The following is a 22948-nucleotide window of genomic DNA, read 5'->3' as shown; positions in this document are numbered from 1 at the left end:
GAGTCTGGCTGTCCTCACTGACCATAATGAGCTCCATTAACATTTTGTCAATATTCCCATCATGTGTCACATCTAAGTTCTTTTTCTGATAAGTCCACACTCAGGCCTTCTCCTCAGCGTTCCTCTGTGACCTCAGGCCATCTCCTCAGCGTTCTTCTCTATGCTTAGGCCTTCTTCTCAGCGTTCATCTGTGACCTGAGGCCATTTCCTCAGCGTAACTCTCTGACCTCAGGCCATTTCCTCAGCGTTCTTCTCTACCCTTAGGCCTTCTCCTCAGCGTGTCTTTGTGACGTCAGGCCATCTCCTCAGCGTTTTTCTCTATTCTTAGCATTCTCCTCAAGGTTCCTCTGAGACCTCAGGCCTTCTCCTCAGCGTTCCTCTGTGACCTCAGGCCATCTCCTCAGTGTTCCTCTGTGACCTCAGGCCTTCTCCTCAACGTCCCTCTCTGACCTCTGGCCATATCCTCAGCATTCCTCTGTGACCTCAGGCCATCTCCTTGGCGTTCTTCTCTACGCTTAGGCTTTCTTCTCAGCGTTCATCTGTGACCTGAGGCCATTTCCTCAGCGTTCCTCTGTGACCTCAGTCCTTCTCCTCAGGATTCCTCTGTGACCTCAGGCATCTCCTCAGCGTTCTTCTCTTCCCTTAGGCCTTCTCCTCAGCGTGTCTTTGTGACCTCAGGCCATCTCCTCAGCGTTTTTCTCTACTCTTAGCATTCTCCTCAGCGTTCCTCTGAGACCTCAGGCCTTCCCCTCAGCGTTCCTCTGTGACCTCAGGCCATCTCCTCAGTGTTCCTCTCTGACCTCAGGCGATCTCCTCAGCATTCCTTGCTGACCTCAGGCTATCTCATCAGCGTTCTTTTCTGCCCTTAAGCAATCTCCTTGGTGCTTCGTTTCATCACACAGGAAATTGGAAAAAATAGAATAGCTGTTAGATAGTGTAGTTAGAGAATGGCAGGGAGTTTTTAATACAGGTTTAGAAAATAGCTTAGATTACTGCACTAAATAGATGAGGATTTAGAATGAAATTTAGTTTGACTTCAGACCACCCCTCTAATTTTATTGATGTGCACTGTGCAGCGCCCCAGAGACCTGGTCGTTGCAGTAGTGTCGTTCTGCCACTAAGGGGAGTGATGGTACGTCTGATGGCACTAAAGGAGTTCATCTGACCAGGTATCACAAGCACACATTACACTTCACACTCCGGCCACTAGGGGGAGCAAAAGGTTTTATTTATTAGGCCACTCCTCACACTGGTAAAACTAGGGGTTGGATAGGAAGTTAGACAGAAGCTGACTGGGTTTTGCCCAGGCAACATCCCGTGGCAGGGGGTGTTGCGGGGGAGACTTCAGGGGAGTCCCTGTCAGGCGTGGGAACCTGGCAGAGACTTAGCGACAAGAACAGATCGTTACAGAGCCGCGCCTGCACTACCTTGCGGCGGCATCTGAAGAAAGGACATGAAGCGAAGGATATTGTGGACAGTGAGAAATGAGATCAAGCATAAAGGAGAGCCAGTAGGAGTCGTGCCCCAAGAACGGCAACATCCTACTGAGGCGCGTAGCCGGTGACCGGAACACCGAGGAAGTAACTGACTTTATGCCTTACTTCAAATACCGCAGGACAGTTAATTATAGGTTGGCTGTCTACCTTACATGACCTAAGCAAACATAGGGAGCAACCGTGGAGAGGCGTGTCTCTAGGGTCCCAGAATAGCTCCGAGCCTTCCCGTCAAACGGGTGCGTCCTAGCCATAACAAACTTGGGGAACGGAGAATAGAAAGAACGAGAACAGAAGTTGTGAGGACTATCCCGAATGCTCCGCAGGGAAGAACTACTACAGGCGCTAGTGGTAGGCACTGATTTCCACCTGCAAAGGGAACTCTGGATGTGCCTTCGGACTGGCCGGTCTCAGACAGCCCTGTTAACAGTGCTCTGGATTGCGGATCCCGAAGCCTTCAGTAAAAGGTAAAGAGACTGCCACCCTGTGTCCTCGTTATTGACTGCACCTCACACCATCGCCACCTACACTACTGGGAAGCCCTGGGGACATACTTGACCTGTGGGAAGGTATACCATCTAGCTGCCATCACATCACCCCAGTGGACCCCAAGCAGCGTCGGTCACCCTGACCGAATACCACAGGTGGCGTCACGAAACCTTAGATGACTTTCATCACCCCTTTTATTGGACGCCCCTTAGCAGGGTCACGGACCAGGTCCAGCCACCGTGACAACCCCAGAACTGAGCCAGAGAGGACCGATACCGAGTAACCCGCAGCCCTGCGTCTGGGGGCGCTCCACTCTGTCGAACATAATTTTTAGAAATATCCGTCTTTTTCAGGTAGGAACTGCCTTCATGTTATATTTCATGAGAAAAGAAACCTCTACATTATATATCTCCTCACTTGTTTCCCCTTATTATCTCTAGTAATTTTGTTATTACATGGGATCTTTATGATGTTACATCATCATCTTTTTCCCATTCAGGTCCCTACAATATCGGATCCTTTCGGTCAAGATCTTCTATAAGAGAATTTTCCTGATGGATAGTGGTAGGAAAGAGATTGCAAAGATGCTGTTAAACCTCACCCTAGAGATCCTCTTCCAGCTTACTGGTGAGGTGAGGGATCATGATGACGTCACATTACATCATTCTTATCTATGGGAATAAAAGATGGACAAAACTGGAAAGGTGAGGGCTCTGGAAATGTCTGTAGTGAAATTTATTAATGTGTTTTTCCATACACAGGATTACACAGTAGTGAAGAAGACCTCTAGTGAGCGCTGTCAGGACCCTGTGTCTGAGAGATGGGAAAGACCCCTGAGCCCAATCACGGGGCCTCCACCTCACCTCCTGATACATGACGACATCAATGACCAGAAAATCCTAGAACTCACCTACAAGATGATTGAGCTGCTGACTGGAGAGGTGACACTGCTAGGAATACTGGGACATATTACAGTAATGTTATAAAGGGATCTGGTTGATGACGGTATCATTGTATGTGTCAGGTTTCTATAAGGTGTGAGGATGTTACCGTCTATTTCTCCATGGAGGAGTGGGAGTATTTAGAAGGACACAAGGATCTGTACAAGGATGTAATTGTGGAGGTTCCCCAGCGCCTCACATCACCAGGTAATTGGTATGAATAAATTCACTTCTTTAATAATAAGTGCTGAAGTAAAGCTAGTTTTACAGAATTTTCAAACACACAGGTTTTCTAAACCTATATAATGAGTTTGTAAATATGTTTACATCATTTTGTGATGGCAGTAGTAGTGTAGCATCGGGTGGTTTCGTCAAACTCAATCTGACAGGTGCCCCGCCCCTATCAAAGTGTATCAAAGTGTGTAACCCCTCCCCTCCCCTTGTCTGACGGCTGGTATCCAGCTGTCCCTCCTTGTTTGATTCCCCCTTTTGATATAGTTTAATATAGTTTAATTTGTTGTAGTTTTGATATTATTCCCGTATTTTGTGGAATAACACATGTTTATAATTATAGCCTAGTCGTGTATTTATTTTACACGTGGTTTATAACACCTTTCTCATTTGTTTTATAATAGATTTTATACGTATCCCCGAGTTTGATTCTGTAAGCTTTTGTTTTATTCACAGTGTATTCATATAGTGGAGAACTTAAAGCTGTTTATATGTGTCTCTACTGAACACTATGGTGAACATTAACTAAATGTTTATTTTCACAAACAGAGAATCTGCTGTGGGTATTTGCAGTGTATTCATATAGTGGAGAACTTAAAGCTGTCTATTTGTTTTTGTAAATGGTGAACACTAACTAAATGGTGAACATTACCTAAATGTTTAGGTTAACTGCGGTTCAGAGGTTCATAACACCTAGGTCAATTGTTGTTGTATTTGCGTACCCCATAAATGTTTATTTTCACAAACAGAAGAGGCAGCTTTTTTTGTTTGTACATGTATTGTACCTGAAGGTTATCTGCGGGGCATTTTGGTGTTTCTGTATGCAATCCTACATCCTTGTATTTGCGTACCCCATAAATGTTTATTTTCACAAACAGAAGAGGCAGCTTTTTTTTGTTTGTACATGTATTGTACCTGAAGGTTATCTGTGGGGCATTGTAAGCTGTGTTTATTCACAGTGTAGCAGATTTTCTCCTTGGGGCTGCCTTATATACACAGAAGCGATATGCACCAATGTTACAACACAAGCTATAATATGACCCAATGTTACAACACAAGTAAGAAGCGGTGTGTTTTATACGAATATAAATTTTATTTCGCACAATAAAACAGCATCTCAAATTTAACGACACGATGAACAAGTATGAAAATACACCAATATTAACTATTTTCGCCCGCATTTTATATAAAATCTGCATAAAAAATCTTCTTGGCTGCACCAAAACACGTAAGAAACAAATGTACAACTTTTAGCGCTGCAGCATACGCAGATATTATTTCGGCGTTCTTTAATTCTACATTATTTTATAACACATTAATTTCACAACTTTTATATGATATTTATAACACATTCTCATTTATAAGGGATTTATAGCACAATATTGTAAAATCATTTATTGGTGCGCGGCCTTACTAATATCCTTTGAAAATAAATTCAACATTATTATTCCATGCTGTGACATTTTTATTCTGCAGCAACCTGTTTAGTAAAAATTCAGCATTCTTTTTATATCTTTGGTTTATATTATATTAGCTTTTTGTCATAGGTCAGGGATTTTTTTTTTTTTGCACTTTATTAATATGCGGTTATTAGTCATTTAGGACTTATGTTATCATGTTTTTTGCACTTTATTAATATGTTGACCACATAGGTCAGGGATTTTTGCACTTTATTAATATGCGGGCCACATAGGTCAGTGATTTTTGCACTTTATTAACATACAACACACACAAGAAATAGACATTTAGAACTTATTTATGATTAATATGCGATTATTAGGCATTTAGGACTTATGTTATCATGTTTTTGCACTTTATTAATATGCGGTTATTAGGCATTTAGGACTTATGTTATCATGTTTTTTGCACTTTATTAATATGCTGACCACATAGGTCAGGGATTTTTTGTGCTTTATTAATATGCGGGCCACAAACACTTCTGCGCCCACGGGCGCTTCTCAACCAACCATGCATCCGGTACTCATCAGGCACTGTGAAATAATGCAAAAATACATCTGTGTGCGGCTGTCGGCATCAACATTTTGCTATTATAAGTTTATGGTTCTGTAAAGAACACGCAACACATACAGAACTCACACACACACAAATACACACAGCACACAACACGCACATATTATGAAAAATGACAACCATTGTATGTGATTTAAAAGACTTTAGTTAGATTTATCAGGGGTGATTTAGTTTGAAAACACGCAGCTCCTCGGTATTGTCAGGTGTTGGACACGCATTTAACAGTCTTTCATTTGTATCGCAGAAAGATTTTAGTTCCAACTGCGGGTCAGCGGCTTAAAGAAAAGTTATTGTGGCCTTGATTCTGGGGTAACACATGTTTATAAATATAGCCTAGTCGTGTATTTATTTTACACATGGTTTATAACACCTTTCATTTGTTTTTGTTGTTTGATTGTCATGTAAGAAGCGTTGTGTTTTATACGAATATAAAAGTGACACATTCCCATATATTATTACAGCTTTCATTAATTCTACATTATTTTAGCACATATTAATTTTACACTATTAATTTTACAGGTGCCTGTGCTGCCTATAATTTGACTCCTTTTTATACAAAGACATCTAACATATACAGACTTTTAATGTTTTTGTGTAAAATCGCGGTCAGACAGGCACAAACACACACACACACACACACGCACACAACACAGAACCACACACAACAAACACACAGAACCCACACACACACAACACATACAGCACACACACACACACACACAAGAAATAGACATTTAGGACTTATTTATGTTATTATCTTTATGCACTTTGGATGTGCTGTCTATAATTTGACTCTATCCTTGTTTTGTTGAAAATAACTGGACATACATAAGAAACCGGGCAATATATCTTTATAGAAATAACACTTCTGCACTCTTTGTGCATTTCTATCAGTTTTATTCATGCATTTATAACACAACATGTTTGATATTGGTAATTTGATTCTGGGAACACATTTTAAGTTACTGCTGCACATGTATTACTGTTTTTCTTGTTTTTTGTGTAAAATTTCGTTGTTGGCTTACAAAGACATTTCTTTGAGAAATGTGTAGCATAACCAATTACCCATCACGGCCACTAGATGGCAGAATATCATATTAATTATTCTGGGATAACATTTCTCTTTGTGCATTTCTATCAGTTTTATTTATGCTTTTATAACACAACATGTTTGATATTGTTAATTTGATTCGGGGATAACACATGTTTATAAAAATAACGCTATAGCAAGCGGTAATGTCAAATTCTGAAAATAGCCATTTTATATTGAATTACTAACATTTTTCTATTTTAGCGCTGACACAGCCACATATATTATTCCCGCTTTCTTTAATTCTGCATTATTTTATCACATGATGAAAATAGTCATGGGATAACATTTCTCTTTGTGCATTTCTATCAGTTTTATTTATGCTTTTATAACACAACATGTTTGATATTGTTAATTTGATTCGGGGATAACACATGTTTATAAAAATAACGCTATAGCAAGCGGTAATGTCAAATTCTGAAAATAGCCATTTTATATTGAATTACTAACATTTTTTCTATTTTAGCGCTGACATAGCCACATATATTATTCCAGCTTTCTTTAATTCTGCATTATTTTATCACATGATGAAAATAGTCATTTTATATTGAATTATTGCAGCTCGCGGCGCGTTACCACTGGACTCGTTTCTCAATTAATTTCCCAGCTGGCGACGCTATCTATAATTCTGCGTATACCTTAGGCGTGTATTTACATGGCAGTGTAATTATTTCTCACAATAAAACAGCATCTCAAATTTTAAGTTAGCTAACAGCATAATGATGACAAATGCATCTTTGCGGAATCTGATAACGAAACGATGAACAATGGACGGACCCTGACAAATACACACAACACACAACACGCACATATTATGAAAAATGACAACCATTGTATGTGATTTAAAAGACTTTAGTTAGATTTATCAGGGGTGATTTAGTTTGAAAGCACGCAGCTCCTCGGTAATGTCAGGTGTTGGACATGCATTTAACAGTCTTTCATATGTATCGCAGAAAGATTTTAGTTCCATCTGTGCGAGTTTGCTTTGAGCGTACTGCGCAGACATGTCAGTAAACATTTTGACATGGTCAGCATCCCACGAAGGACGACCTGTGTAAGGTGTATGTACAGCAACTTTCTGCTTTCTACCTACACGGCGTCGGGATACGGCTCGTTTCTTTAGAGGTAATAGAGGGGCAAAAACGCTAGAAGAGCCTGCAAGAGCAGTATCTGCAGATTGCACAGTCTGGCACACAGGTATATTGAGGGGCTCTGTGGGTGACCACATACCCTCGGAGAGCTGTTCAATTTCTCTGTTTTCAGGCGTAACTTGTGGTATGACGCCTGTGCTATTGGCGGGCCGAGTTATGCGGGGCCTAGCGTTCGGCGCTGCACGTTTCTCTCTTGAAACGCTCGTATATTTCTGATGTGAAATCTTGGGGCTTGGATTCCCGGGTTGTTTTGGTGCAGCGTAGCATTCATCACGATCCACAACACAGATGGGCGAGAGAGATGTTGTTCGCACCGCCGTATTAGCTCTTTGTGGTTGATTCTCTTCAGCGTCGTAATTACGCCGGTGCAAAACTCGTTGCTGAAGAGGCGACGTATCTAAAAGAAAAGATACAAGTGGCGGTTAGCTGCGAAACGGCGCAAAATTGGAAAAGCTAAACGGCGACGCATAGCTATGATCATGCGTAATATTTGAAAAGTTAATGGGGACAGGTACCCATGAAATCATTGTAACAATATTTACATAAACCTGTATAGAGCAGTCCAGATATATACTTACAAGTATGAAGCGGGAATTGTCCCACATCAGCTCCTGGTTTAACGGGCGGCGCAATGCTCAAACTCGCAGAGGCGGGAATATTCTCTTTTTCAAGCTGTATTTTCCGGGCAACTAGATTAGCGGGTGTAAGTAAAAATATAACGATTAGCGAACACAGAATTGATTTTCTACACAAAACTGCAGCGGTGAGACGAATATATATATATATATATATATATATATATATACAGTGGGGCAAAAAAGTATTTAGTCAGTCAGCAATAGTGCAAGTTCCACCACTTAAAAAGATGAGAGGCGTCTGTAATTTACATCATAGGTAGACCTCAACTATGGGAGACAAACTGAGAAAAAAAATTCCAGAAAATCACATTGTCTGTTTTTTTAACATTTTATTTGCATATTATGGTGGAAAATAAGTATTTGGTCAGAAACAAAATTTCATCTCAATACTTTGTAATATATCCTTTGTTGGCAATGACAGAGGTCAAACGTTTTCTGTAAGTCTTCACAAGGTTGCCACACACTGTTGTTGGTATGTTGGCCCATTCCTCCATGCAGATCTCCTCTAGAGCAGTGATGTTTTTGGCTTTTCGCTTGGCAACACGGACTTTCAACTCCCTCCAAAGGTTGAGATCTGGAGACTGGCTAGGCCACTCCAGGACCTTGAAATGTTTCTTACGAAGCCACTCCTTCGTTGCCCTGGCGGTGTGCTTTGGATCATTGTCATGTTGAAAGACCCAGCCACGTTTCATCTTCAATGCCCTTGCTGATGGAAGGAGGTTTGCACTCAAAATCTCACGATACATGGCCCCATTCATTCTGTTATGTACCCGGATCAGTCGTCCTGGCCCCTTTGCAGAGAAACAGCCCCAAAGCATGATGTTTCCACCACCATGCTTTACAGTAGGTATGGTGTTTGATGGATGCAACTCAGTATTCTTTTTCCTCCAAACACGACAAGTTGTGTTTCTACCAAACAGTTCCAGTTTGGTTTCATCAGACCATAGGACATTCTCCCAAAACTCCACTGGATCATCCAAATGCTCTCTAGCAAACTTCAGACGGGCCCGGACATGTACTGGCTTAAGCAGTGGGACACGTTTGGCACTGCAGGATCTGAGTCCATGGTGGCGTAGTGTGTTACTTATGGTAGGCCTTGTTACATTGGTCCCAGCTCTCTGCAGTTCATTCACTAGGTCCCCCCGCGTGGTTCTGGGATTTTTGCTCACCGTTCTTGTGATCATTCTGACCCCACGGGGTGGGATTTTGCGTGGAGCCCCAGATCGAGGGAGATTATCAGTGGTCTTGTATGTCTTCCATTTTATAATTATTGCTCCCACTGTTGATTTCTTCACTCCAAGCTGGTTGGCTATTGCAGATTCAGTCTTCCCAGCCTGGTGCAGGGCTACAATTTTGTTTCTGGTGTCCTTTGACAGCTCTTTGGTCTTCACCATAGTGGAGTTTGGAGTCAGACTGTTTGAGGGTGTGCACAGGTGTCTTTTTATACTGATAACAAGTTTAAACAGGTGCCATTACTACAGGTAATGAGTGGAGGAAAGAGGAGACTCTTAAAGAAGAAGTTACAGGTCTGTGAGAGCCAGAAATCTTGATTGTTTGTTTCTGACCAAATACTTATTTTCCACCATAATATGCAAATAAAATGTTAAAAAAACAGACAATGTGATTTTCTGGAATTTTTTTTCTCAGTTTGTCTCCCATAGTTGAGGTCTACCTATGATGTAAATTACAGACGCCTCTCATCTTTTTAAGTGGTGGAACTTGCACTATTGCTGACTGACTAAATACTTTTTTGCCCCACTGTATATTCAAAAATGAATTTTCTGACAGTTAGCTAGCAGCTGTAAGTAAATATGAGTATTACACAAAAGTGAGAATCGACTGTATTTCAAGTGAACAGATACCTTTTCTATTCTTGAAACATCGGCGTAACGAGTTGCCGCGTCTTTTAGGAGCAGCGGGTTTCGCTGAAGTTGCAGGGTTCTTGACATCTATGATCTCCACGTCTGAACCCAGCGTATCGTGTGGTTCGGGAACACACCAGTTTTCAGCCATATCGTCAGATGTCTCCGTGTCAGTATCTGTATGAGAAATTGCGCGTAGTTCGTGTTTACATACAAAGGATTAAAGCAACTGATATAGTATAATATAGTTTTACGGTATAAACATATTTGCGGTGTAAATTAATATAGCAAGACTTATGCCGCTATATATTAATAATTCAGTATTATATTGGTGGCTACCGCTATTATTTGTTTTATTAATTTAATCATATATTTATTATGACATAATTTGTGTAATACAATAGTTAATAGATGCTATAGTTTTACGCCATAAACAGTATATATTAACATAGATAATATATATATATATATATTTAGCATTCTTACATGTGATACATGAAAGATAAATATCTCTGTACCGTGTTACAATGACATTTTTCCCTATCTAAAAGCAAAAAGGTGCTCCTAATTACCCATGATGAGATGAAGAGCAGGCCCATTATCGGCTATCGGCGCCACGGCTTCAATGCGCGCATAATTCTGCGTTATGAAATTATTGCGCCAATCGGGCGACATACACGGCTCTTAAATAAGAAAGAATGCATGAATATATAATACTTATAATATAATGACACAATCAGAATGAGTCAATACTCTGTACATTATACGCGTATAATACCGAGTTAATACATGCATTCTTTCTTATTTAAGAGCCGTGTATGTCGCCCGATTGGCGCAATAATTTCATAACGCAGAATTATGCGCACATTGAAGCCGTGGCGCCGATAGCCGATAATGGGCCTGCTCTTCATCTCATCATGGGTAATTAGGAGCACCTTTTTGCTTTTAGATAGGGAAAAATGTCATTGTAACACGGTACAGAGATATTTATCTTTCATGTATCACATGTAAGAATGCTAAATATATATATATATATATATATATATATATTATCTATGTTAATATATACTGTTTATGGCGTAAAACTATAGCATCTATTAACTATTGTATTACACAAATTATGTCATAATAAATATATGATTAAATTAATAAAACAAATAATAGCGGTAGCCACCAATATAATACTGAATTATTAATATATAGCGGCATAAGTCTTGCTATATTAATTTACACCGCAAATATGTTTATACCGTAAAACTATATTATACTATATCAGTTGCTTTAATCCTTTGTATGTAAACACGAACTACGCGCAATTTCTCATACAGATACTGACACGGAGACATCTGACGATATGGCTGAAAACTGGTGTGTTCCCGAACCACGCGATACGCTGGGTTCAGACGTGGAGATCATAGATGTCAAGAACCCTGCAACTTCAGCGAAACCCGCTGCTCCTAAAAGACGCGGCAACTCGTTACGCCGATGTTTCAAGAATAGAAAAGGTATCTGTTCACTTGAAATACAGTCGATTCTCACTTTTGTGTAATACTCATATTTACTTACAGCTGCTAGCTAACTGTCAGAAAATTCATTTTTGAATATATATATATATATATATATATTCGTCTCACCGCTGCAGTTTTGTGTAGAAAATCAATTCTGTGTTCGCTAATCGTTATATTTTTACTTACACCCGCTAATCTAGTTGCCCGGAAAATACAGCTTGAAAAAGAGAATATTCCCGCCTCTGCGAGTTTGAGCATTGCGCCGCCCGTTAAACCAGGAGCTGATGTGGGACAATTCCCGCTTCATACTTGTAAGTATATATCTGGACTGCTCTATACAGGTTTATGTAAATATTGTTACAATGATTTCATGGGTACCTGTCCCCATTAACTTTTCAAATATTACGCATGATCATAGCTATGCGTCGCCGTTTAGCTTTTCCAATTTTGCGCCGTTTCGCAGCTAACCGCCACTTGTATCTTTTCTTTTAGATACGTCGCCTCTTCAGCAACGAGTTTTGCACCGGCGTAATTACGACGCTGAAGAGAATCAACCACAAAGAGCTAATACGGCGGTGCGAACAACATCTCTCTCGCCCATCTGTGTTGTGGATCGTGATGAATGCTACGCTGCACCAAAACAACCCGGGAATCCAAGCCCCAAGATTTCACATCAGAAATATACGAGTGTTTCAAGAGAGAAACGTGCAGCGCCGAACGCTAGGCCCCGCATAACTCGGCCCGCCAATAGCACAGGCGTCATACCACAAGTTACGCCTGAAAACAGAGAAATTGAACAGCTCTCCGAGGGTATGTGGTCACCCACAGAGCCCCTCAATATACCTGTGTGCCAGACTGTGCAATCTGCAGATACTGCTCTTGCAGGCTCTTCTAGCGTTTTTGCCCCTGTATTACCTCTAAAGAAACGAGCCGTATCCCGACGCCGTGTAGGTAGAAAGCAGAAAGTTGCTGTACATACACCTTACACAGGTCGTCCTTCGTGGGATGCTGACCATGTCAAAATGTTTACTGACATGTCTGCGCAGTACGCTCAAAGCAAACTCGCACAGATGGAACTAAAATCTTTCTGCGATACATATGAAAGACTGTTAAATGCATGTCCAACACCTGACATTACCGAGGAGCTGCGTGCTTTCAAACTAAATCACCCCTGATAAATCTAACTAAAGTCTTTTAAATCACATACAATGGTTGTCATTTTTCATAATATGTGCGTGTTGTGTGCTGTGTGTATTTGTGTGTGTGTGTGAGTTCTGTATGTGTTGCGTGTTCTTTACAGAACCATAAACTTATAATAGCAAAATGTTGATGCCGACAGCCGCACACAGATGTATTTTTGCATTATTTCACAGTGCCTGATGAGTACCGGATGCATGGTTGGTTGAGAAGCGCCCGTGGGCGCAGAAGTGTTTGTGGCCCGCATATTAATAAAGCACAAAAAATCCCTGACCTATGTGGTCAGCATATTAATAAAGTGCAAAAAACATGATAACATAAGTCCTAAATGCCTAATAATCGCATATTAATCATAAATAAGTTCTAAATGTCTATTTCTTGTGTGTGTTGTATGTTAATAAAGTGCAAAAATCACTGACCTATGTGGCCCGCATATTAATAAAGTGCAAAAATCCCTGACCTATGTGGTCAACATATTAATAAAGTGCAAAAAACATGATAACATAAGTCCTAAATGACTAATAACCGCATATTAATAAAGTGCAAAAAAAAAAAATCCCTGACCTATGACAAAAAGCTAATATAATATAAACCAAAGATATAAAAAGAATGCTGAATTTTTACTAAACAGGTTGCTGCAGAATAAAAATGTCACAGCATGGAATAATAATGTTGAATTTATTTTCAAAGGATATTAGTAAGGCCGCGCACCAATAAATGATTTTACAATATTGTGCTATAAATCCCTTATAAATGAGAATGTGTTATAAATATCATATAAAAGTTGTGAAATTAATGTGTTATAAAATAATGTAGAATTAAAGAACGCCGAAATAATATCTGCGTATGCTGCAGCGCTAAAAGTTGTACATTTGTTTCTTACGTGTTTTGGTGCAGCCAAGAAGATTTTTTATGCAGATTTTATATAAAATGCGGGCGAAAATAGTTAATATTGGTGTATTTTCATACTTGTTCATCGTGTCGTTAAATTTGAGATGCTGTTTTATTGTGCGAAATAAAATTTATATTCGTATAAAACACACCGCTTCTTACTTGTGTTGTAACATTGGGTCATATTATAGCTTGTGTTGTAACATTGGTGCATATCGCTTCTGTGTATATAAGGCAGCCCCAAGGAGAAAATCTGCTACACTGTGAATAAACACAGCTTACAATGCCCCACAGATAACCTTCAGGTACAATACATGTACAAACAAAAAAAAGCAGCCTCTTCTGTTTGTGAAAATAAACATTTATGGGGTACGCAAATACAAGGATGTAGGATTGCATACAGAAACACCAAAATGCCCCGCAGATAACCTTCAGGTACAATACATGTACAAACAAAAAAAGCTGCCTCTTCTGTTTGTGAAAATAAACATTTATGGGGTACGCAAATACAACAACAATTGACCTAGGTGTTATGAACCTCTGAACCGCAGTTAACCTAAACATTTAGGTAATGTTCACCATTTAGTTAGTGTTCACCATTTACAAAAACAAATAGACAGCTTTAAGTTCTCCACTATATGAATACACTGCAAATACCCACAGCAGATTCTCTGTTTGTGAAAATAAACACTTAGTTAATGTTCACCATAGTGTTCAGTAGAGACACATATAAACAGCTTTAAGTTCTCCACTATATGAATACACTGTGAATAAAACAAAAGCTTACAGAATCAAACTCGGGGATACGTATAAAATCTATTATAAAACAAATGAGAAAGGTGTTATAAACCACGTGTAAAATAAATACACGACTAGGCTATAATTATAAACATGTGTTATTCCACAAAATACGGGAATAATATCAAAACTACAACAAATTAAACTATATTAAACTATATCAAAAGGGGGAATCAAACAAGGAGGGACAGCTGGATACCAGCCGTCAGACAAGGGGAGGGGAGGGGTTACACACTTTGATACACTTTGATAGGGGCGGGGCACCTGTCAGATTGAGTTTGACGAAACCACCCGATGCTACACTACTACTGATGGCTATAATAATAATTGTATTTTTTTATTTCTATTGCGCCAACATATTCCACAGTATTTTACAATTCATAGGGGGCTTGTATAGACAATAAAGATATGACAGAGTAACACATAATTCTACACATACCAAGAGAAGTGAGGGCCCTACTCAGGGCTGCCACTAGAAATTTCGGAGCCCCATACTGGCAAAATTTTCGGGGCCCCCTTGAGACTCCGCCCAGGCTCCACCCCAGCCCCGCCTCCACGCTCCACGTCTCGAACTGTCCACAGTCCCACCGCTCTCTCTTGGAAAAACTCCACTTCTCACCTATCACACATTGACAATTCCCATCACCAGATCACATACATAGCTGGCAGCTTTTGTTTTGGCCAAAAGATTTTTTAAGCCACCAAAATGACAAGGTAGACACTTTTGGCCAGGCCCTACTCTGCTGTAACCTATTAAATATTTGTTAAAATATGCAATACAATTTAGGTATATTTTTATTTATTTTTCAATTTTTTAAATGACCTATAATACCACATACAAGGAACAAATACCACAGCACCATGACCAGACACCATATCACTACAGTGAACTATAATACTATCTACAAGGCACAAATACCACCACACCATGACCAGATGACATATTACCACCACAGTGATCGAATAATATCAAATACAAGGAACAAATACCACAACATCATGACCAGACCACATATTACCACCACATAGTGACTGAATACTACAATACCGATCAATAATAAAAAAAAACACAATACTATCACCATCAGTGCCATTATACACAGGAGATCTGTACTTAGTATGCAGTGTCTGTGTACAGGTAATACAGTGATCACCAGTGACATTCTACACAGGAGCTCTGTATATAGTGTATAGGTAATCCAGTGATCACCGGTGACATTATACACAGGACCTCTGTATATAGTATACAGTGTATAGTGTCAGTGTATAGGTAACACACTGACTCACCAGTGACGTCTCTAGGTGAAGTCCTTCATCTTTCATCCAGCACAGACCGCCATCACTTCATCCAGCCAGGACTTGTCTCTGCAGGAAATAACACCGTTATCTCGAGTTCCACTTGCAGAACACATTACTTAATTTTACCAACTTCTACATTACACCACATGAAGAAGGCGACATAGTATCACTCTACACAGTAATAGGACTGCCCCCCATTTAAAACAGTATACTCAAAAAATACTCTGCAGTAATAATATCCCTTAATTAGTCCCTATGGTAATAAAATTTGCCATCCTAGTCCCCGTGTGTCTCATTTCTGGTGTCAGCCATATGTTCTCCCATCCTGCCCTAATGAGTATCCATCCTGCCCCATATGATCTCCCCATCCTGCCCCATCTGTCTCCATCGTATCCATTCTGCCCCATGATCTTGTCCCATCTGTCTCCAATCCTGCCTCCAGTGTCTCCAATCATGCCCGTATTACCATTCTGCCCCCTCTCCAATCATGCCCCGTGTCTCAATTCTGCCCCATCTGTCTCCAGTCATGCCCCAGTGTCTCCAGTCATGCCGCCATGTCTGTCATCCTGCACCCTGTGTCTCCAATCATGCCCCGTTTCTCCATTCTGCCCGTGTCCAGCAATCTGCCCCTGTGCCCAGCTTTCTGCCCCTGTGCCCAGCTTTCTGCCCCCCCGTGTCCAGCTTTCTGCCCCCCCCGTGTCCAGCTTTCTGCCCCCCCTGTGTCCAGCTTTCTGCCCTCCCTGTGTCCAGTTTTCTGCCCCCCTATGTCCAGCTTTCTGCCCCCCCTGTGTCCAGCTTTCTGCCACCCCGTGTCCAGCTTTCTGCCCCCCCTGTGTCCAGCTTTCTGCCACCCCGTGTCCAGCTTTCTGCCCCCCTGTGTCCAGCTTTCTGCCCTCCCTGTGTCCAGCTTGCTGCCCCACCTGTGTCCAGCTTTCTGCCCCCCCTGTGTCCAGCTTTCTGCCCCACCTGTGTCCAGCTTTCTGCCCCACCTGTGTCCAGCTTTCTGTCCCCCTGTGTCCAGCTTTCTGCCCTCCCTGTGTCCAGCTTTCTGCCCCTTCCTGTGTCCAGCTTTCTGCCCCCCCCCTGTGTCCAGCTTTCTGCCCTCCCTGTGTCCAGCTTTCTGCCCTCCCTGTGTCCAGCTTTCTGCCCTCCCTGTGTCAAGCTTTCTGCCCTCCCTGTGTCCAGCTTTCTGCCCTCCCTGTGTCCAGCTTTCTGCCCTCCCTGTGTCCAGCTTTCTGCCCCCCCCCTGTGTCCAGCTTTCTGACCCTGTGTCCAGCTTTCTGCCCCCCCTGTGTCCAGCTTTCTGCCCCCCCTGTGTCCAGCTTTCTGCCCCCCCTGTGTCCAGCTTTCTGCCCCCCCGTGTCCAGCTTTCTGCCCCCCCTGTGTGCAGCTTTCTGCCCCCCCTGTGTCCAGCTTTCTGCCCTCCCTGTGTCCAGCTTTCTGCCCCCCCTGTGTCCAGCTTTCTGCCCTCCCTGTGTCCAGCTTTCTGCCCTCCCTGTGTCCAGCTTTACTGCCCTCCCTGTGTCCAGCTTTCTGCCCTCCCTGTGTCCAGCTTTCTGCCCCCCTGTGTCCAGCTTTCTGCCCTGGGCCCCCCCGGATCGTCGCTCTCAATAAAAAAAAAAAAAAACAAGTTCTGCTTACCTGCCGCGCTCCTGCTCCCTCCATGCAGCTGTAGCGTTCACTCGCCGGCGACTGACAATGACGTTAGACGCCAGCGACCTGCACGCTGCGGCTGACGTCAGCTGCCAGCCTCAGATTGGCTGGCGGCTGTTAACTATTGACGTGCGGGCGCGGGCCCGCACGTCAATAGCTTTAATCAGCTGCAGCGCCGGCCGCTGCTAAGGCGGGCCCCCTCTGCTCACCGGGCCCCATACGCCAGTCACGGCCGTCATGCCCTGATGGCGGCCCTGGCCCTAATCACAATCTTACAATCTATGAGGAAATAGATGAAACCACCAAAGGTGAATGGTAAAAAGTGTGGTTAAGCCATCAATTTTACAAACAGGGTATTCAAATAACGCTGCATGAACTGGTCACCAGCACAGAGTGCTAAAAAGTGTATGGAGGGTGTATAAATCGATAAGGCCAGATTCTGAGGAAAATTTAATAAGGGCAAAGAGGAAATTGTTAGTTTAATACTGGTAATTAATCAAATTGTCTATAGTAGTTGACTCAAGAACTAGCGCAGCACAGGAGACGTTTTGGAGAAAGCAGAAGAAGGTTCAGATTTTTAAGGTTGTTAGTCTTAGGTCATTAGTGAAATAGAGCATAGCGAGGGTGGTTGAGATGAGGCAGAAGATGTTTGACAGCGTAAAACTGTGGCAAGCTCAGAGCGTGAGAATAATAAGTTTATATTGTATTCAATAGCGGATGGTCAACCAGTGTAAAAAGTGGCACAGGGTGAAGGCATCATTGTAACCCTTTTCTTATTTACTGCAATATTTCCATGTCCTGTTACGTATAAATATATACCTCTTTAGATTTTGTGTTATACTATGCCTGATGAAGAGACCTGAGTCGTCTCGAAAACTTGCTATTTGTTACCTTTTAATGGCTAACCACTGAGGACTCTCAAATATTAATATTATTCAATCTACTGGCTAACACCGTACAAAGATATATTTTTCTTCTATTATGAGCAACAGTGAGAATTTTTGAACAGACAAAAGTAAGAAAATGTCAAATTCTAGAGATGTTTTTGAGATACAGGTGACATGAGCAAGTGAATGATCGGATATAGGTAGTAAAAGAAAGATCTGAGTCAAATGTAACCTCAAGTGATCGGGCATTCTGCTTGGAAATTGTGGTGAAACCACACATGGAAATGGTAATATTGGTTTAGATAAAGTAGTAGAGGGGGAAAACACAAGGAGTTCAGTTTTTGACAAATTCAACGTTAGATAGAGGATAGACATCATTAAAGTTAGAGACGACAGATATAATCATTGATATTTTGTAGTAATGTTTGGGTCTTGTAAAGAGAAGTGTATAATTTGGTATCATCAGCATCAGAGATGGTACTGAAAAGCGAATTTGCTAATGGTTTGTCGAATAAGGTCAGTGAGATGAGGAGGAGGGGAAGAAAAGCCAGCAATTGGTACACCAAAGGAGCTGTCAGATTGGTACGAGGAAAAGCAAGAGAGCAGTATCATTGATGACAATAGCGCGGCGCATAGTGAGGAGGAGCTGGTGACTCAGTGTCAAATGCTGCAGAGAGAACCAGGAGAATCAGTAGAGAGTAGTGTTCATTAGATTTTGATTTTAGTAGATTATTAGTGACTTTAGTAAGTGCGGTCTCTGTAGAGTGTAAAGAGCGGAAACTGAATTGTAAAGGGTCAGAGATATCTGAGAGACGATAGTGGACCAAGCATTCCAGGAGTTTAGAGATAAAGAGGAGATTAAAGATGTCTGTAGTTAGCAGCGCAAATCTGGCCAAGGGATGTTTTTTGTAACTAATGTATGTGTGCTGATGTGTTTGAAGGAGGGAAAGATAACGGATGAAACAGAGAGGTTACATATTTTAGTTAAGTTTATGGTGACAGCCGGAGAGAGGGATTGAAGGAAGTTAGAGGGAATAGGGTCAGTGGTTCAGGTAGAAGGGTGAGAAGAAGTGAGAAGCCTGATAACTTTGTCGGTTCACAGCAGATCACCATAATAACTTCTCAGCGTGATCTGCTGTGAAGTCACTGAGCTTGAACTGCGGTGCCCTCATGACTAACTTTTTCCCACAGTGCCGATGTCACTGCGGTTCAGCCCGACTGGGAACGCAGCTTCACTGACCGGAGGTAACCACGATGATGTCATTGCTGGTCAAATATGCTGCGCTCGTAGCAGCTCATTCACCAGTAGTTCTCAGCCTGGACGGTCGAACCTTGGTACCGTCCAGGTTGAAAACTATATGAAAACTATATATCCTCCAGACATGGATTATAACATGGGACAGAACGACTGATAGGTGAGGGATATTGTTGTTTTTTTTATTTTTACAGGAGACAAGGGATTCAGTGGAATTAGGCTTCAGGTGAGTATAACTGTGTTTTTCCATTTTAATTTAAAAATAAAAACTGTTTTTTTTAATTTCTAATAAAAGACTTTATTCTGTCTGTGTCTTTATTTACCATGTAACTATAGGATTAGTAATGGATAGGTGTCCTTTAGACTCCTCTCCATTACTAAGCCGTGGGCTTGATGTTATCTGACAATACAAAGGTGACTTCAACCCCACAGATACGAACCCCACTTGCTACAGGGCAATTGAGAAAAGTCGGGCAAAGTGCCAGAATTGGCACACCTAATAGAAGTGCCTTTTCTGGGCAGCTGCCGGATGCTATTTTTAGGCTGGAGGGGTCAATATAAATATTTCTTTACCAGCCTGAGAATACCATCACCCAGCTGTCTGCTTTAGCAAGGCTGTTTTTGTTAAAAATGGTAGAGAGCCCACGCCATTTTTTTACATTATTTAAATAAATAAAAAATATGGCGTGTGGACCCCTCTATTCTTGAAAACCAGCCTTGCTGAAGCTGACAGCTGAGGGTTGCAGTCCCCAATTATGAGTCTTGCCTGGCTGGTTATGGAAAATACAGGGGAACGCATGCTGGATTTATTTATTAATAGCAGTGTTCCCCAACCCCAGTCCTCAAGGCCCACCAACAGGTCGTGTTCTCAGGATTTCCTTAGTATTGCCCAGGTAATAATTGCATCATATGTGCAATATAAAGGAAATCCTGAAAACATGATCTGTTGGTTGGCCTTGAGGACTGGAGTTGGGGAACACTGATTTATAGCACAGGCAGCCACTCCTGCTGTCACTGTTATTAGGGCACCAGGTGTAGGTTGATGAGATTAATAGTCCCATCAGCTGCCATCTGCTGTTATTGTTATCGCTTGAATATAACTCTCATCATTCTCCTGTGATCACCGTCAGAGCAGGGGAGAATGATGAGAGCAGTCTTCAGCTCCAGGGAACAGCACTTACAATACCGCTTCTTCCCTGGGGCCGGTACATGTGGTACTGATGCGGCACACGGTTGCCACACGTGTGCCGCAAGTATTACACACACGGACACTGTGTATGAAAACATTTTTTGGATTTGTAAGGGTACGTTCCCACGGTCAGTAAACGTTGCGGTTTGGATGCCGCGTACATCCGCAGCGTCCAGATGTTACAGCATAGTGTATGGGATTTCAAGAAATCCCATCTCCAATATGCGACCAGAGACACCTACTGATCACCCGCAGAGATGGACATGCGGCGACGTCTTTCCAGACCACAGCATGTCAATTTATGTTGCGTACACGCGAGACTCCACAAGATAAATATCACATATAATGTAATGGATGCAGTGATTCCACATGGTTCAATGAAAACATGCGGAATCACCTGCGTTCAAAAGCCGGCAGCGCTTTGGACGTAGCGGACATGTGCTGTGTCCAAAGCGCTGCCAAATCCTGACCGTGTGTACATAGACTAAATGTTATTCCTTGCTGATGAATTAAAAAACACTAATGTCATATGGATGGCAAACTTAAGATGATAGAGATGAAAGTCATTTTTCTGCATATGTAGTTATGTAGGTTGAAAAAATGCAAAGGTCCATCCAGTCAAACTTTCTCCATCAGTTCTACATTTTCTGTTATGATTACTTATAATCCACAATGTCACTTGTTGTGAGACAAGCATCCAACCCTTTTTTAAATGTTGTTGTAGTATTTGCCATCATTGTCTCTTGCGGTTGGCATTCCACTGTCTTACTGCTCTAACTGTGAAGACTTCTTTCACATTTAGCTGCCCGAATCGCCTTTCCTCCAGCCATAAGGAATGTTCCGTGACCCTTTGTACAGTCTTTGGAAGGAATAAGTCATGTGCCAGTCCTTTGTGTTGCCCACACAATGTACTTATGGTTGAATATCAGATTTTTTTATTTTAATACTGTTGTGTAAACTGGGCTTTACCGTGAGATGGTGGTCTGTTTTACCACAAAAGTTGTAAGGTTGTTGTACACATTAATGTCATTTAAACCCACCATTTTAAGTTGGACATCACATTGCTGTAATGTGAATCAAGGTGTCCCAGTTTCTTTATTATGACAGAAGATGTCAGGAAAAAGACGAATTTGGCTGATAGTTTTCAACATACAGTACTTGATTGCTTTGTGTGGAAGGGTTAAAGATTCCTTTGTCAGAGTGGTCAGTAGGGGCCAACCTAAAGCATGTGGTAAGACTTAATCTGTTAATTATTGAATTGTGCTACATGCCTTGCAACTTGTATGACTTTTTTGTACATAAATGTTACAAAACACGAATGTATAAATTATATAACAAAAATTAAAAAAAATCTCACTTTTATTTTTGCTAGGTGATCATATAAATAGCTTGAAAAAATATGGGATATCTACAGATTTTAAAGCCGATCACCGTGGTATCACACAAAATACATATGAACAGCAAGTCATTATCCCATCTACACCCGCAGCCACTCCCAACGTGTATACATTATGTTACCCTGTCCAACTGGTCTTTGTTCCTGATTCCTTACAGACTGTTAATCAAATTAAAAATGAAAGTAAGGATGTTGAACATCAAAGAATTCAAACGGGAGAGACTTCATGTTCATTTTTTCAAATGAGATGTGTTCCAGAGGAAAGTAATGTTAGAAATGAGAAAAGTCACCCAGTGGGAAAGACATTCTCATGTTCCGAATGTGGGAAATGTTTTAAACAGAAATCTGATCTTGTTACTCATCAGAGAATTCACACAGGGGAGAAGCCATATTCATGTTCAGAATGTGGGAGATCTTTCAGCCAAAAAACACATCTTAATAGACACCTGAATGTTCACACCGGAGTGAAGCCGTATTCATGTATTAAATGTGGGAGATGTTTTGCTCAGAAATCAGATTGTGAAATACATGAGAGGAGGCACTCAGTGGAGAAACAATTTTCTTGTTTAGAATGTGGCAAATGTTTTCCCGCGAAAACGCATCTGAAAATTCATGTAGGGAAGTAACCATTCTCCTTTTGGTATACATTTGTGTTATTGACAAGTAAAGTAATAAAGCATACAGAAATTATCGTCAAGTAATGTTACATGTCATACATTATTTAGGGACTTACGTTTCACTCCATTTCTAATTATTAAAAATTATTTATTATTGATTGGCTGTGCAACAGCCATTCTTATACAGATACCTCACTAGATGCGGACTTTGCACACCCCTTAAATCTATCGGACATATTACATGCGCGCCTTTCCTCCCTGCCCCAACATTTAAGAAAATCAACCCTATTTAGAGGTACTATCTAGACCTGGAAAGCGGTGTGGAAAAAGTA

General features: G+C 41.4%; 1 protein-coding gene and 1 long non-coding RNA gene across 2 annotated transcripts; both read left to right on the top strand.

The window, feature by feature from the left end:
* The first annotated feature begins 1119 nt into the window (after positions 1–1119).
* On the top strand, positions 1120–22673 carry LOC138663987 (oocyte zinc finger protein XlCOF8.4-like). The gene is made up of 5 exons (XM_069750383.1): positions 1120–1960; positions 2482–2614; positions 2744–2923; positions 3007–3130; positions 21976–22673. The coding sequence occupies exons 1-5, from the start codon at positions 1809–1811 to the stop codon at positions 22623–22625; spliced, it is 1239 nt and encodes a 412-aa protein (XP_069606484.1). The 5' UTR covers positions 1120–1808; the 3' UTR covers positions 22626–22673.
* Positions 11393–12100, top strand: LOC138667438 (uncharacterized). Its single transcript, XR_011318759.1, has 3 exons — positions 11393–11431; positions 11635–11745; positions 11927–12100. It is a non-coding gene; the product is annotated as an uncharacterized lncRNA (long non-coding RNA).
* Positions 22674–22948: the final 275 nt, after the last annotated feature.

Source organism: Ranitomeya imitator, chromosome 2 (genome assembly GCF_032444005.1).
Source record: "Ranitomeya imitator isolate aRanImi1 chromosome 2, aRanImi1.pri, whole genome shotgun sequence".
NCBI classification, from domain to species: Eukaryota; Metazoa; Chordata; class Amphibia; order Anura; family Dendrobatidae; genus Ranitomeya; species Ranitomeya imitator.
Note: the sequence above shows the minus strand (reverse complement) of the source record. Positions and strands in the feature narration are given on the sequence as shown.

Bases quoted from the DNA above. Each gene is read 5' to 3' on its own strand.
- LOC138663987 (XM_069750383.1), top strand. From the start codon at position 1,809: ATGCTCCGCAGGGAAGAACTACTACAGGCGCTAGTGGTAGGCACTGAT. The intron at 1,961-2,481 runs GTAAAGAGACTG...TTTCCCATTCAG, and splicing joins CCCGAAGCCTTCAGTAAAAG to GTCCCTACAATATCGGATCC. The intron at 2,924-3,006 runs GTGACACTGCTA...TGTATGTGTCAG, and splicing joins TTGAGCTGCTGACTGGAGAG to GTTTCTATAAGGTGTGAGGA.